Below are 16,874 nucleotides of genomic sequence, written 5' to 3'. Positions count from 1 at the left end.
GCCACCTTAGTCTGCATGTCGTCTTTATTTCTAGATGATTCTGTGTGGAAAAGAAACCAAATGCGCCCATGTGGGTTGTACTGTAAGGCTTTTAGAAGCCTGCAGCTTGCTCTGACATAGTTCTCCGTGTCTTCTGCGAGAACAGGTAGTTGCAGAGTCTTGGAAAAGGTTTCACAACGCATGGCTTCTCGTTCAGCCAGTTTCCTTCTGAGGGCCAGCTGAAGTGGAGATTTACACATAGCAGGTTTATAGGGAGCGGTGTCAGCAGAAACACCTGGGAGAGAGTGAGGCCCCTGCAAGAGAAGTTGAGCTGTGATGCAGTTGCAACAGAGGCCTCAGTCAATGCCATGGGTGCCCTGAGCTGGGATGACCTTCAGAGTGGCCAGAATAGAAGCAAGGGGACCAGGTGTTTGATGCCTTCCCCCTTTGTCCCTAGACTACCCCTTGAGTGGGTACCACCTGCCCTGGGGAAGGGAGTAACCCTCCGTGAAGCAGCTCCCTTTGGAGGAGGGAACCATTTGGGACATTAGCCCCCAAGCTTGCCTGCAGCTAGAATGAGCCCCTTAGTCCTAATGGGAACGGGTGGAGCGGGGAGGGCATGCCCTCCCTGGGACTGAATCACCTGGATTCTTGTTTCAAATACACATTTCTGAGTCCAGAGGCACTCCTTTCCCCTTTAGTGGTGAGGCCTGGGTATTTGCATTTCTCCAAGTTCCTTAGGTGAGTTTAATGGTCCCTAGAGTCTGAGAGACAACCTGGTATAGGACTTTAAGGCCAAAGTAAACTTGTTGAATATCTGCTTAATATTGACTCTAGAACTAAATTATCTTATTTTCAGTCTAAGGATTCAATTGGTTAATGTTCTGAATTGTTAGAGGTGGGAATAGGGTTCTGTATCTTTGATTTGAATACAATTCCTTTCATCCTAGACAAGAAATCGCTTTGAAGGCACCAGGTCAGAAGTGGAATCACTGATGAAAAAGATGAAAGAGAATCCCCTTGAGCACAAGACCATCAGTCCCTACACCATGGAAGGGTACCTCTACGTTCAGGAGAAACGTGAGTGCTTGTGATGACCAGCAGCTTGGGGTGTACTCATGCCTTTTGCCCAGAGGGTGAAGGGTATGTCCAGTGGTGCCTGGCCAGGTTTGGGTGAATAAGAGTACTTCCACAGTTAGTTTCCTAAGGGAAAGATGGTATCCACAAGTTTTGTCTATCTCCAAGGGACATGTTCTGTCTTCTTTGTACCAGGGAATTCCCCTGGGAACCTGGAACGTACTGAGGCTCTGTGGTGGTTCTTTACTCCCTTGCATCACTGAACTCTTCAGGTGCCTGCCCCTTAGTTTAGCTTTAGACACCATACCCTTGGCATAGAGGCCTGGGAAACACCTTGCCTGGTAGACCTAATTGTCTTTCAGCAATTATATCCTTTGGTGGACTGAATATTTAGTTATTTTGTTTTCATTTGGGATTGTTTCTGCAAAGCCCAAGCAATCATGACTTACGGACTTTCCCTCTTCTCTTCAACTCTTGTCATCCCAACACTTAAATTTTGTGAAAAGTAGAAAGAAAGGTCATTTCTATAGCTAGGAAGAAGATTCATCATTGCTTTACTTGTGTGATGTCAAGGAAAGAAATGTCAGATGCTGATGACACGGAGTTTTCATTGATGAGTCTCAAGTTTATGTGCTAGGACTGGGGAAGTCTTTATGTCGATGAGGCTGTTCTGTTAGGGTTGCACTTCTAGGCTTAATTCATGCATGCAGTGCTAGGGAGAAAAGAAAGGAATTTTTTTCTTTAATGAATAGCCTCTCTCCTAGTCTACTCCTGCTTTCTTGACTGGACGTATTACTTCTCCCAGATTTTTGTTGGTTTTGTGCTTTTATGTCCTTCTGTTGATTTTGGGTTAGACAAATGTCTTTATTCTTGGAAGCTTCCTGGTGGAGAATTAGAACACTTGGTTTCAGTGATTATTCTATTTAGTGATTACTAAGAATTTGCATGGGCTTAAAATTGTTCCCTGGTGACAGTGGGGGCTGTTGTGGGGCTGGAGGTTGGGGCATGGGTTGTGACAAGAGCTTTGTGACCCTTATTCTTAGACCGATGAACTTGTTGGGGTTTACTTAGAGGGGGAGGAAACAAGCTACTTCAGTTCTGTGTTTCATACATTACTGATGTAAAGTGATGCCCAGTGAGAAGATCCACCCTCAAGAGTTTAAGGTGAACTTGAAAATATAAATTCTTAGGACTATAAAAATACAATTCAGTGTCTACTTACAAAACTTATTTGTTTACTTTCTTTCTTTGAAAAAAGTTTTTATTTATTTATTTTAGACAGAGAGGAAAGGGAAGAGAGAGGGAGAGAAGCATCAATGTGTGGTTGCCTCTTACACACCCCCTACTGGGGACCTCACCTGCAACTCAAGCATGTGCCCTGATTGGGAATTGAACCAGCAACCCTTTGGTTCACAGGCTGGCACTCAGTCCACCAAGCCACACCACCCAGGGCTAATACTTAATTTATTAATAGTATTCACTTACATATATAAAATCACTGTTTCTGTTTTGCATTCTCACATTACATTATACAATTTTATTCAGACATTTCATGTGCTCTTTCAACATTAATGTCTTTTTTTAAAGTATATTTTATTGATTATGCTATTACAGTTCTCTTAGTTTTTTCCCCCTTTCTTCCCGCTCTCTCCTGCACCCCTCAACCCTCCAGCCTTCTCCCCCCACCCCTTAGTTCATGTCCATGGGTTGTACATGCAAGTTTTTTGGTTTCTTAACATTAGTGTCTTGATTATTCCTGGAACCATGTTTTGATTCGCTAACACAATAACCCAGAGCATATCATTGGGATACAGCATTTTTTTCCTCTTTGAATGTTTTTGTAACTTACTGTTTTGAAGTAATTTAAAACATTAAGAAGGTTAACGAATACTATAAAGAATAACCATATGACCTTTACACTGGTGCACAAATTTTTACAATTTTCCCACAATTATATCACTCTCTTTATGGGTATGTGTGCACGCACACATCACAGTCACAGATACCCACACAATTTAAATTTTTTCGGAGCCATTTGAGAACAGGTTGCATATACCATGCTTTTTTTGGTGTGTATTTTCTAAAATAAGGATATTCTTTTTTTAAAATATAGTTTATTGATTATGCTATTATAGTTTTCCCATTCCCCCCCTTCACTCCCCTCCACCCTGCACACCCTCTCCCACCCACATTCCCCCCCTTCAGTTCATGTCCTTGTGTCACACATATAAATTCTTTAGCTTCTATATTTCCCATACTATTCTTACCCTCCCCCTCTCTATTTTCTACCCACCATCTATGCTACTGATTCTCTGTACCTTTTCTCCCTCCCTTGTACTCCCACTCCCCTTTTGCTAACCCTCCATGTAATCTCCATTTCTGTGGCTCTGTTCCTGTTCTAGTTGTTTGCTTAGTTTGTTTTTGTTTTAGGTGTGGTTGTTAATAATTGTGAGTTTGCTGTCATTTTACTGTACATGTTTTTTATCTTCTTTTTCTTGGATAAGTCCCTTTAACATTTCATATAATAAGGGCTTGGTGATGATGAACTCCTTTGACTTGACCTTATCTGAGAAGCACTTTATCTGCCCTTCCATTCTACATGAAAGCTTTGCTGGATAGAGCAATCTTGGGTATAGGTCCTTGCCTTTCATGACTTGGAATACTTCTTGCTAGCCCCTTCTTGCCTATAAGGTCTCTTTTGAGAAATCAATTGACAGTCTGATGGGAACTCCTTTGTAGGTTACTGTCTCCTTATCTCTTGCTGCTTCTAGGATTCTCTCTTTCATTTTTATCTTGAGTAATGTAATTATGATAGCCTTGGTGTGTTCCTCCTCGGGTCCAACTTCTTTGGGACTCTCTGAGCTTCCTGGACTTCCTGGAAGTCTATTGCCTTTGCCAGAGTGGGGAAGTTCTCCTTTATTATTTGTTCAAATAAGTTTTCAATTTCTTGCCCTTCCTCTTCTTCTTCTGGTACCCCTGTAATTCGGATGTTGGAACATTTAAAGATGTCCTGGAGGTTCCTAAGCCTCTCCTCATTATTTTGAATTCTTGTGTCTTCATTCTTTTCTGGTTGGGTGTTTCTTTTCTTCCTTCTGGTCCACTCTATTGATTTGAGTCCCAGTTTCCTTCCCATCACTATTGGTTTCCTGTATATTTATTTACCTTTATTTCACTTAGTGTAGCCTTCATTTGTTCATCTAATTTGTGACCAAATTCAACCATTCTTGTGAGCATCCTGATTACCAGTGCTTTGAACTGTGCATCTGATAGGTTGGCTGTCTCTTTGTTTCTTAGTTGTATTATTTCTGGGGCTTTGATCTGTTCTTTCATTTGGGTCATTTTTTGTCTTGATGCGCCTGTTATGTATGAGGGGCGGAGCCTTAGGTATTCACCAGGGTGGGGCAACCCACGTTGCTGCTGCTGCTGCTGCTGCTGCTGCTGCTGCTGCTGCTGCTGCTGCTGCGTTGTGCTGCTGTAAGTGGGGGAAGGGTCAGAGAGGGAACAATGGCGCTTGCATGCCTCTCTGCTACATGCATTTCAGTTACTTCCGCTGCTTCCCCCAAGCAAACTGGGCCCTTCTGGTGCTGATTCCCGGGTGGGTGGGTTTATGTACATTCTAGGATGCTGTGGGTCTCTTCAGTGAACTCTCCTGTGAGGCTGGGAGTTTCTCTCGGCACCTCAACTCCCACAGGTGTTTTCAATCAGTGTTTTGAGGCTTTATTTCCCTGTTCTGGAAGCCTGGGTTGCACAGTTTGTCTCGCACCCCAGTTTTGCCTGTTTTATCTGTGTGAGAATGTGGGACTGCCTGGTCCACCAGCCGCCTTGTGCGCTGAGCCCCTCCACAATCTGCCGCCTCGCTGGGTTCACCTGCTGCCACCCTGTGCCTGTTGTCCGCCCCTGCTGCTTTGCCTTGAGTCCTCTCCACCCAGCTGCCTGACTCCGCCCCTCCTACCGGTCTGGATCAATGTTTCTTGTTTAAATCCTTGGTTGTCAGACTTCTATACAGTTCAATTTTCTGTCAGTACTGGTTGTTTTTTTGTTTCTAAATTTTTGTTGTCCTTATTTTGGTTGTGGGAGGAGGCACAGTGTGTCTACCTATGCCTCCATCTTGGCCAGAAGTCCTCCGATCTGAAAAATATGGATATACTTTTGATAGGATTTAGGTTAGCAGCCAAGACTAGCCATTCTTATGGAAAAGCAGCTTGGGTGAGCCCATAAGTTGGGTGGGGTAGAGCTTCTGTGCATCTCCAAGGTGGGTCACACAGCATTAGCCAGGCTGATGGAGTCTCAGATATGGCACCAGCCTGCTGGCTCTGTGTGAGGAGGGCTCAGTAAAGGGACCATGGCCTCTGCTTGCCCTGATGCCAGACACTTCAGTCTCTCCCTATCTGCCACTGGCGCCCTTCAAGCTGCCTCCCCAGTGATGGATTTCAGAGGAAGTGAGTCTGAGTAGGTGAATCCGTGTGTGGGTTCCCCAAGAGGAACTCCTTAGGGCTCTAGCAGCCTCTTCCACTGACTCAGTCCCTGCTGGTTTTTGCAGCCAGAAAGTTGTGGGGACTTATCTTCCTGGCACTGGAATCCTGGGCTGGGGAGCCTGGTGTGGGTGTGGGACTTCTTGCTCCTGAAATATTCCTCCTGAATTTTTATCCACGTAGGTGTGGGGTCAGCCCTTGCTGTGTCCGGGCCCCTCCTACTAGTCTGGATGGATATGGTTTCTTCAGTTCCATAGTTGTCAGACTTCCACTCAACTCGATTTCATAGTTGTCAGACTTCTATTCAGCTCGATTTCTAATGTTCCAGAGTGACAGTTGTTCTATATTTTAGTTAAAATTTTGATGTGGTTGTGCGAAGAGGCAGCCATGTCTGCTTATGTTGCCATCTTGACTGGAAGCCAGGATATTCTTTTATGTACCCATAGTTACCATATCAAGGAAATTTAACATTGATAAGATATTCAATATAAATGACATTGTCTTTCCAGTTTTATCAGTTGTCCTGATAATACCCTTACAGAGCATTTTGCTTTCCTTCAGTTCAGGATCTTGCATTGTTATTTAGTTGTTATGACTTTAGTCTCCTTTGTCTAGAACACTTCCTCAGCTTTTCTTTGTCTTTTATGACACTGATGTTTTTGAAGAATCTAGGCCAGTTCTTTTATATAATATTCTTGAGTGAAGGTTCTTCTAATATTTCCTCAATATTAGAATTAGGTTATGCATCCCTGCTCATATCCTACACATTGTGCTCTCCCCTGTGCACCACATTTGGAGGCACAGGATGGCCATCTGACCCTTGATGGTGGTATTAATTTGCATCACCCAGTCAAGGTACTGTCTGGTGTCTTCCCTGTACATTCACTATTTTTTTTCCATGTAACTAATTAGCAGTCTGTTGGGAGATACCTTAAGATCACGTAAATACCTTTTTCCCTCATAGACTCAGCATCCATTGAAAATCCTGCCTGAACTGATCTTTATTATGATGGTTGCAAAGTGGTGATTTCTCAGCTCTACCACTCCCTCCACATTTATCAGTTGCCATTTAGTGTACTGTGACTTCCCTTTGCCTCCCCTCCCTCCCTCCTTTATAATCTATCCATCCATCCACCCATCCACCCATCCACCCACCTACCCATTCATCCATCTACTTTTCTATTGTCAGTATGGACTTAGAGATTCCCATTTTATTCATAGGCTAAATTCATTACTTACTATCCCTATTTGTGTTTTTTTTTGTTTGTTAATCTTCACCCGAGGATATGTTCATCAATGAAAGAGAGAGAGAGTGAGTGAGAAACAGAAAGATCAATGTGAGAGAGAAACATCAATCGATTGCCTCCCATATGTGCCCCAACTAGGGATTGAACCCACACCCTTTTGATGTACAGGACAATGTTCCAAACAACTGAGCCACTTGGCCAGGGAGTGTCCTTATTTGTTTTGATGCTCAAATTGTCCAAAATACAAACACTTTTGGAATCTTTGTGTTGTGCTATTACTGGATTTATTTTTCTTCTTGAAGCCACAAAAGATATATCAGAGTGGTTGGTATTTTAATTTTCCCTGATGTTCTAATGTAGACACCCACTGTATTGCCTTTTAAATTTACTAAGTAATACTCAACACTTGCAATGGACAGTCATATCTTGAAAAATAATAATTAAATATCTGCTAAATCTCTATTCAGGTTGTTATTATTACTATCTTTTACCATTTCTGCTATGTGACTCCTGTACACATCTAAGATTAGTGTTGATTGAGGTTCTTATAAACTAATAATGCCAAAGATGCCTTTTGTAGTACTTAGTACTTCGTTGTTCAAAATAGAGTAATTGGCCAAGTACTGGATAAAATCAGACTTAGTCAGACGTTGACTATAGGGCATCTCCCTCTTTCCTGAGGGATAATTTTGAGGGGCAGACTCCTTAGATTACATTTGGGTATTTACAGTTACTTGCATACTCTATATCTCTGGTGTCTCCGAGTTTTCCTTTTCTGCTTCTCAGGTCTTCATAAGTTCCGCTAAAGTGAAAACGAGGGGCTTGGAAGTAGGTCAGAGTCCCTGTGTGCCTGTGCACGCAGTCTCAGAGCAGCTGTGTGGGAAGCATGAAGTCATCGCACCAGATGGGACTGGTGACAAGCACTTTGAGGAGCTTTCTGTGTTCTTTCCTCAATCATCTTCCTCCTGTCAGGGGAGAGACAGGAAACTTCAAATGGAGATTGATGATGGGAAAGTGAATTAATTTCTCCAGGGAACCTCTGTTTCCCTTACATTTTAAGACCCATCAGATGTAGCATTTAGTGGGAAACAGTCTTCCTTGGTCCCTGGGGAAAAGCCCTGGGTAAGTTCCATTTCCAGCCTGTCGGACCAGATTTCTGCCTGTTTCAGTCTAGTTGGTGTGGAGAATAACCCCTAGGGGTAATATTACCCCTAGAAACAAGTAAAGGGTAGGGGAGCATTGTGGGTTACAGTTGTGTGTCTTCCTGGAATGCAGTGGACATATATAGATGTTTTATGGGAAATGTTACTTTGCAGGTCACTTTGGAACTTCTTGGGTGAAGCACTACTGTACATATGAGCGGGATTCCAAACAAATCACCATGGTACCGTTTGACCAAAAGTCAGGAGGAAAGGGGGTAAGTTAATTTTTTTAATTTCATGCTTGATTTGCTAGGCTAACAAAGGTAATAATTAATAATATAATATAGTAATTATAATGCATGTGTAAAGTAACACTTCCAGTGTTTCACTCTAATTTTCTTAATTTTTATGCAATAGTTTCAGGAGGCATAGTACCCTAAAAAGTAACTGAAACAAGATGAGTCTTCTTAGCTCTAAGTTATGTTAGAAATTACAACTAAGAAAGATGCCTGTGTTTCACATATATGCAGCGTTACGTGTATCAAATGTGTTTGGATGCTAGAAATTCTTGGACAACCTCATCCTGCAAAACTGTTTCACATCACTCTCACTTGATACCCACAGGGCTGCCAGTTGGTGGTTCAGATGTTCCAGTTATCTATTGCTTTTTAACAGATCACCCCCCAAACTTAGCAACTTTTAAAACAATAAAATCATTTTAGCATTTCTCACAGTTTCTGTGGGTCAGGAATTTGGTGAGCATTTGGTTGGGTGGTTTGGGCTCAGGTGTTCGTGCGGCTCCAATCAGATGGTGGCTTTTGCTGGAACAGTGGGGTCTGAAGGAGTTCAAGGCTGGTGAGGATAGCTCTCTTCCTTTCCTTGATTTCCTTCTCTCTCCTTCTCTTCCTTCTTCCTCTATAGTTTCAGGGCCTGTCTGGTCTCTGGATGTGGGCTAGTTTGGGCTTCCTCCCAGCATGGTGGTCGCTGGTAGCTAAATGCTTCAAGAGTAAATACTCCATTAATGAAAGCAGAGACTGCATTGCTTTTTAATGTCCTGCTCTTAGAAGTCATATTACCTTACTTTTATTTTGTTTGTTGAAACAGTCGCAAAAGCCCACCCAATTTCAGTGGGAGAGGATGCAGACCCTGCTTCTCAATGGTAGAAGGAGTAGCCAAGTCATACTGTGTGAAGTGTGTGTGGGATGGAAGATATTCGTGTGGCCATCTTTGGAAGAGTCAGGCTGCACCAGGCTTTGTGGGTTACTGGTATTGTGCTTCAAGGGTTTTCCTTTCCTCTGGGTGCACTTGTAACCAAAACAACAACAACAAAAAAACAAAAACAAAACCAAAAAAGCCCCCGAAACACGTGCAAGTTCAGCTGCCTGCCCCAACAAAAGCCAAACTCATGAGGCAGGTACTGGTGCAGAAGGAAAGGCGCTTTATTCAGGTGCTTCTTGGCCTGGGAGAATGGTGGACTTCTGTCTCAAAGACCATTTCCTCTTCCTGCTGAAGCCTGAGGTTCTTACAGGAGTAGGAAGGGGAGGGCTTTTTTCCTATCCAGTTATCTTCCTTGCTTTTAGCACATTGGGATCTCATCTATTCATCTTTCTAGCTTTCAGTGCACTTGGGTCCTGTCCAATTTATCTTTCTAGGTTTGGCGGACTGTGGCCCTATCCATTCATCTTTCTAGCTCTGGACAGTGTACGAACTCCTCTTTGCTGCCAACCTGGCCAATGCGGGAAACTCCCTGGCAGTTGGACTGACTGTCCGTGGTAACATACTGCATGCATTTCCTTTTTAGGTGATCTGCCTTTTTTCTCTGGCTGATGTTAGTATCTTCTTTTCTTCTCTTTCTTCACCTCCTCCATTTACTATTATCCCCCTTCTTCATTTCATTGTGATGGTCCTATGAGTTTGAGAATTGGTGTCTTTCAGTAACTTTAGGTAATTCCCGCTTATTATCACTTGGAATTTTCCCCCTCCCCATTATTTCTGTTATCTTCTTCTGGAGCTATTTAAATATTTTCAGTAAAAATATTTATATTTTTCACCTCTTTGGATCTCTGGACTCCATTCTGATGTCTCTGGTTCTGTCTTTAGTAAGTAAGTTTTCAGCTGTGTCTGATCTGTTAATAAACTAGTCCTTTATCAGTATACCAACCCTGATTGCCTCTGGTGCATTTTTATGTAACATGTTGGGTTTGCACATGTGTGGGCATTACAGTGGAGAGGCTCAGAGCACTGGCTTTGAAGTTAGACTGCCTGGGTCTATAATGTTAGATGCTGTTATCATCACTGTTAGCTGTTCTGCCATGTTGCTCCCTTGCTCTCTACTGCTTCCAATTTTTTTTTCCTGGCCCTCTTTTCATTAGGCTACAATGTGGGAGTTTACCAGCGTCTTTATTCCTTCCCTGTATTAAAGCCAAAAAAAGCCAAAGCTCTTTTAATGTGACTTGTCAGGGGTGGGGTTGACATATAAGTAATCTCAAGAAAACAGACATGTGAAAATATCAAAACACAGAGAAATCACTGAGCTAGAAGGAATGTTTTTTAAAAAAGCTATGTTAGTAGGTATGCCCTGGTATTCATGAATGGAAATAGAGTTAGGCCTGCCTCTCTAGGGTTGAGTCATAGTCCTTTTCCAAGTCTTTGTCCTTCTAGAATTCAGCTTCAACAAATCATTCCCTCACACAGTCTTTATTTTGGGGCTTTTTTTATCTTGTGCTTTCCTAAACCTTTAATGAAGAGCTCTCTTGTACTTTCTCTACTTCTTATCACACTTGAAAGTGAAGGGCAGAGACCAACTATGGTGGATGTTTGGGACTCCCCAGGCTTCAGTGAGATAAGAGTGAACACCTCATTGAGTTGTTAGGAGATTTATATGAATTTGTGTATGTAAACTTCTCGGGATAGAGCTGGACACATAATGAGCACTATGTTAGGAGCGTGATATTATAATAATTTTCCTGATAATAATCTGTGTTTATGTCATGTCTTACGCATTTCTAAGTCCTTTTATTGTCCTATATTATCCTGGTAGATCCAGTATTCCTCATGAACAAAAGAGAAAATTTAGGTTCAGAGAGAGAAAATGATTTTTAAGGCCATATAAGTAATGAATGATGAGTCAGTACTCGAACCCTGATTCTGGGGTCTGCAGTTCCTGATTCTGAGGCCTATAACAATAATAATTATAACTACTTATATATTTAATATTATTACATGTATTACAAGTTGATATATATTTTATAATAATAATAAAATAACAATATAACAACAACAACAATAATAATAAACACATATATAAATAAATAGCCTTCCAAGGTATGGCTCTGTTTCCCTAGCTTTAGGGTGGAATAAATATGAAGACTGACTGTCTAGAAGTGGTATCTTTTAAATTTATTCAGGAAGATCATGTGACATCTTTGTGCACTTGTTCATATAAAGCTTTCCAAGGAGCTGGAGGTAGATTTAACATAGATTATAGGGTGTTTTCTCTTCCTAACATGGTTTTGCTCCACCCTTTCTCTCCCTTCACTGTCCCTTTCATTTGGGTTATGTCCTTTAAAAGTACACACTTTTCTTTGGGCTTCAGGCCAGGAGATGTGGGCAGATGTGCTCCATCCTCCTGGAGACCAGCCCTTGCATCTGGTAAAAGAGACTTCCCTGCATCCCACAGGCATCTCTTGGCAGGAGGTCTGCAGCAGCCCAAAGCTGACCCCGCTTGGAACCTTTCGTCTTTTTTCCCACTGCTCTCAGGGCACAGACCACAATCTGCAGGATCTTGTTACTCTGGCATTCCTCAAACCCTTGCTCACTCCACTTTCCTTCTTGCTCTGGAATTCTAGCCACACCAGCTTCCCTTCAGTTCCTTCAGGCACCCAAGGACCCTAGCCACAGGGCTTTTTTGCCTGCTCGTCTCCATCCCCACTGCTGTTCTCCTGGTCTTATCTCATGAATGCTTCAAGTTGCAGCCCAGAAAACCTTTGCTGACCTTCCTGACCAGGTCAAATTCCCTTAATTTAAGCTTTTGTGACACAACCTGCCTTTTTTTTCTCTATAGTAGTTGGCACAGTAGTAACTTTTCATTTATTTAAGTGATTATTGTCTGTATCCCCCATTTTTTTTAAACATCAGTAGTTGAACAAATCATCTTTATAGATTTTTATTTTGATATGATATGGCCATCCTTGGAACAGAATTTTCTTTTTTTTCTTACATTTGACAGTATTTTATAGGTCACCTGTTCCCTCCCATTCACCAGGGACTTCTCCCCATAAGCACTCAAAGTAGAAATTGGTTCTTGGTCATTCAATCTGGGATATAGTTAGATATCCACACGGTCAGAATCCCATGTGTGTGGGCATTTACACTCAGACATTTACACAGTGTAGAAGGAGTGGTTCTCAATCTGAGAACTTAATCTGAGCTATTCAGTAAAAAACAATAGATGTAAGGCCTGTGAATATAAACTGTCTCTTCCTAGATTTTCTGTGTTTTATGTGCTATTTTGATATTAATGCCTGGTTAGTTTTACCATAAGCCCTCACATTTCCTATTATTTCAATAAACTAGGCAAGTTTGCTCATTTCCCCCCTCGTTCAGAAAAAAAAATATTGGAGAGGCAGGGGAAACAGGAACCTTAACAAATTCCTCTGTGATAGAAAGAGAAGAAATTAGTACTATATGGTAAAACTGTTATATTTCATTCATACAATGGATACGACTCAGCAACAAGAGGAAATAAATTCCTGATTTGCACAACGATAAGAGTGAATTGCAAAAGAATCATGCTGAGTAAAAGAAGTCAGATGGAAAAGGGCATTCTGTTTCTATAAAGTTATAAAATATGCAAACTTACCTGTAGTGACAGAAAGCAGATTCAGTGTTTGCTGGGTGGAGGGACAGATTACAAAGGGACAGCAGGGTATTTTGGAGGTGATGGAAATGTTCACAAGCTTGATTGTGGTTATGATTTCATGCATGTATACAGTTGTCAAAACTCAAAAATTGTACCTTTAAGCATGTGCAATTTATTACACATTAATTATACCTCAATATATGTGTTAAAACATTTGTGAAGTACTTACTGTGTTCCAAGGCCTTTTATACTCTGGGGACACAAGAGTAAGCCAAAACAGACACAGTTCCTTTCCTCTTCAGAGAGTTTAGAGTCTAATGAGGAGATACACATTATTTGAATCATTGTTCATATCTGTGGAAAATGTCTGCTGTGATTCGTGCCCTGAGGGAGGGAGAGGTACATGGTGCTGTGTGAACATGTGTGAAGGTGTTTGACCTGGTCCAGGAAGACTTTCCTGAGAAATGATGACTGAACTGAGATCTGAGAAGCTCTGAGTTAGGAGGAAACTGCAAGGTTGTCTTGTTGCGACTCATATCAAACTTACAAATTAAATCTATCAGCAAGAGTTCAATGTAATGTAGGTTGATGCTGGGCCATCATGATCTACCAGTACTAACAACACTTGGCTCCAAGTGGAACATGGTTGACAAATTTTAGCTTCTTATAGGGTTTATGATGAACCTTTTACCTCCTGTGATCATGAACACTCAGAAGAGGAAGTGATCACGTCTATTCATGTGGCATGCTTGTCCTTGAGAGGAGCAGAGCCCCTATTCTGGCTCCATCTCTATAGTCTGTGTGTTTCCAGCAGGGAGAAGACGAGTCGGTCACCCTCAAATCCTGCATACGGCGGAAAACAGATTCTATTGAGAAGAGGTTTTGCTTTGACGTAGAAGCAGTAGACAAGTGAGTAGCCATCATACTTTTTCCCAGAAACAAATATTACTCGCTTTGGATTTCTTATGTTTTCCACTCAGTCAGAACTTTCTGGTCCCCCCACCCTTCCCCTTCCCCACCCCTGTACTAATATTCAGTTGGGAATAGACCTCAGGCCTATTGCTGATTTGTTAAGGATCAGTCTAGTCTCCCCACTCCTTTAGGTTCAGCACTGAGCTACTTGTTGGTTGGTTTTATTTTAGTGTGAAGGCTTCTTGTCTCAGGAATGTGTGTTATATCTCAGAAGGTTGAATCGATGTTTAAATAAAACTGACTATTGAGCGTGACTGTATCAGCTATTTGAGATTTTTTTACTTTAAAAAATGTTTAATTTTTAAAAGTTTATATAACGATTCCAAAGGAATTGTGTAAAAGGAAGAGTAGAAGACGTTCTCCTTAATTAAAAAAGACAGCTGTTAGTTACAGCATTTCACCTGCTACTGTGTGTGTGCATGTCTAGGAAAGACAGCGACCCACTTGTGAAATCACAGTCTTTGGAGAGAGAGCTCTGTGCTGTAGTCCTCAAGATTTACAGAGTCCCATTAAGTTGTACCATTTCATGGTGTTAAGCTAGTTTGACAACATTCCAATTCTTAGAGACACTTTACTTGGCAACAGGTTAATTCTTTCAATGAAAGCCACGTGTTCAGCTTATTTCAGCTGTCTGCTCAAGATCAGCAGTACTAGCATGAAGATCCTTAAATCCCAGCATGATTCACACATAATGGCACTTATTTTCTCCCCTTCATTAAACAAACATGCCATACCATGTTGTTAAGTCAGTACTTCTACCCTCCCTGGGATGTTTACCTGTGGCCACTTAGCCCCAGCTCTAGGGGATCCAGAAATTAAGTGCCATCTGGGTATGCTCCTCTGTGTGTGGGCAGGTGTGGAATGCCTTCTTTTGCCATGATGTCTGTCTGCACTGGAGCTGCTGGAGCTCCCATGCAGAGAGCATGTCTGTTTGGCCTAAGTCAGAAGTTCATGGAAGATGGTGGCATTGGTGAACATGGCTTGCCTCTTTGCACAACCATATCAAAATTACCACTACAATATGGAAAAACTATCATTCAAAACTATCAGAAATCGAGTTGAAATAGAAGCCTGACAACTATGGAATTAAAGAAACCACATCCATCCATCCAGACTGGTAGGAGATACGGAGACATGGAACAGGCTGGTCCCACACCCATGTGTGGTGGATAAAAATTCTGGAGGGATATCTCGGGAGCGAGGAGTCCTAGCCCCACACCAGGCCCCCCAGCCCAGGGTTCCAGTGCCAGGAAATAAATCCCCATAAATTTTGGCTGTAAAAACAAGCAGGGGAGTCAGCGGAAGAAACTTCTGGAGTCCCAAGCAGTTCTCCTTAAAGAACCTGCACATAGGCTTACTCAGACTCACTCCCTGTGAGTTCCAAGCACTGGGGTAGCAGCTTGAAAGACATCAGTGACACATAGGGAGGAACTGAAATGTCTGGCACCAAGGTGGAAGCTGGGAAACAGCTTTCTCCCAGATAGAATGGTAGGCAGAGGCCATTGTCCCTTTTCTGAGCCCTCTCTCCACAGAGCCATGGAGCCAGAAGGTGGGTGCCATATCTGAGACTCCATCAATCTGGCTAACACTGTTGGCTCTGTCCTGGAGAACCCTTGAGACTCTGTTGCCCCCCAACTTATGGGCCCATCCAAATTTTTAACCATGACTTTTCCATATGAGTGGCTGGTGTTGCCCCATGCTTCACAGCTTCCTAAATCTTATCAAACAAGCAACAACTGGCCTCGGTAAGCCGTCAGCCCCCATACCTCTTGCTTAGTGGCCCCTGACCTGACACTAGCAGCAGTCAGCCTAGACTCACAGCTTGGCTTTGCCTGTGAATCTCCCAAACCAGCACAAGTAGCAGCCATCTCAGATTGCTTTATAGCACAGGCAGGGTGGCCCTGGGCAGAACACAGGTGGGGGCTGACCTTGGTCTGCAACACCCAGGAAACCCCAGAGCTTCCAACACCCAGTGGACAGCTACAGACCATGTTGGAGCACCACCACTCTGCCCCTGACGGCTGAACCTCCACAGAGGCAGAGGTTAGTGGTAATTGGTCCCAGCTAATCCTTGCAGCTAACTGGCCTGGGTAAATCCCTTCCATTGACCTGCCAACAGCACCTAAGGCTCAATTACAAGAGGAGGGTGTACTCAGCACACAAGAAGGGTGCACATAGAGTACCCATTCGCATCATAGGGGTGTCAGAAGAAGTAGAGAAAGAACAAGAAATTGGAAATTCATTTGAAAAAATAATGAAAGAAAACTTCCCTAATTTGGTGAAGGAAATAGACGTGCAAGTCCAGGAAGCACAGAGAGTCCCAAACAACACAGATGCAAAGAGGACCACTCCCAGATACATAATGAAAATGCCAAAGGTTAAAGGTAAAGAGAAAATCTTAAAAGCAGCAAGAGAAAAGAAGTTAGTTACCTGTAGGGGAATTCCCATAAGACTGTCAGGTGATTTCTCAAAAGAAACTTTGTAGGCTAGAAGGGATTAGCAAGAAATATTCAAAGTCATGAAGAGCAGGGACCTACAGCCAAGATTGCTTTACTCAGCAAAACTATCATTTACAATTGAAGGGCAGATAAAGAGCTTCCCATACAATTAAAAACTAAAGGAATTCATTATTATATGAAATATTAAAGGGACTTAATTAAGAAAATGAAGATCAAAACTGTGAACAGTTATATGGCAAAAAATATATATCTGTGAACAATTAAATCTGAAATACAAACTAAACAAACAAGAAGAACAGAGATAGAATCATGGATACAGAGAGCATTTTGGTGGTTGCCAGATGGGAGGGGGGTGTGGGGGAGTAGGTGGAGAGGTGAGGGGATTAAGAGGTACAAATAGGTAGTTACAGAATAGCCATGGGGATGTACAGTACCCTATAGGAGATGGAGTAGCCAAAGAACTTATATGCATGACCTGTGGGCATGAACAATGATGTGGGGATTGCCTGAGGGAGTGAGAGTGTTTGGTGGAGGCGGGCAAAGGGAGAAAAATTGGGGCAGTTGTAATAGCATAATCAAAATATAATTTAAAAAAGAAGTTCATGGAAACTGTGTCTCTTTAGCAGTTTAGTCATTACAACTTTGGCTCTCTAGTCAGGCAACCT

General features: G+C 42.3%; 1 protein-coding gene across 7 annotated transcripts in view; it reads left to right on the top strand.

Annotated features, from left to right (window-relative positions):
- Positions 1–16,874, top strand: part of ARHGAP26 (Rho GTPase activating protein 26) — a 404,595-nt gene that overhangs the window by 124,081 nt on the left and 263,640 nt on the right. For 4 of the 7 annotated variants that reach the window (XM_045819332.1, XM_045819327.1, XM_045819321.1 and 1 more), the window contains exons 8-10: positions 930–1,059; positions 8,092–8,192; positions 13,590–13,687. In XM_045819332.1, the coding sequence (XP_045675288.1) occupies positions 930–1,059; positions 8,092–8,192; positions 13,590–13,687 (329 nt within the window). The remainder of the gene's footprint in view (positions 1–929; positions 1,060–8,091; positions 8,193–13,589; positions 13,688–16,874) is intronic. The other 3 variants (XM_045819338.1, XM_045819331.1, XM_045819324.1) reach the window with 1 other exon arrangement.

This window comes from Phyllostomus hastatus, unplaced genomic scaffold, assembly GCF_019186645.2.
Source record: "Phyllostomus hastatus isolate PE091 unplaced genomic scaffold, TTU_PhHast_1.1 phas_contig_150, whole genome shotgun sequence".
Lineage (NCBI taxonomy): Eukaryota > Metazoa > Chordata > Mammalia > Chiroptera > Phyllostomidae > Phyllostomus > Phyllostomus hastatus.
Note: the sequence above shows the minus strand (reverse complement) of the source record. Positions and strands in the feature narration are given on the sequence as shown.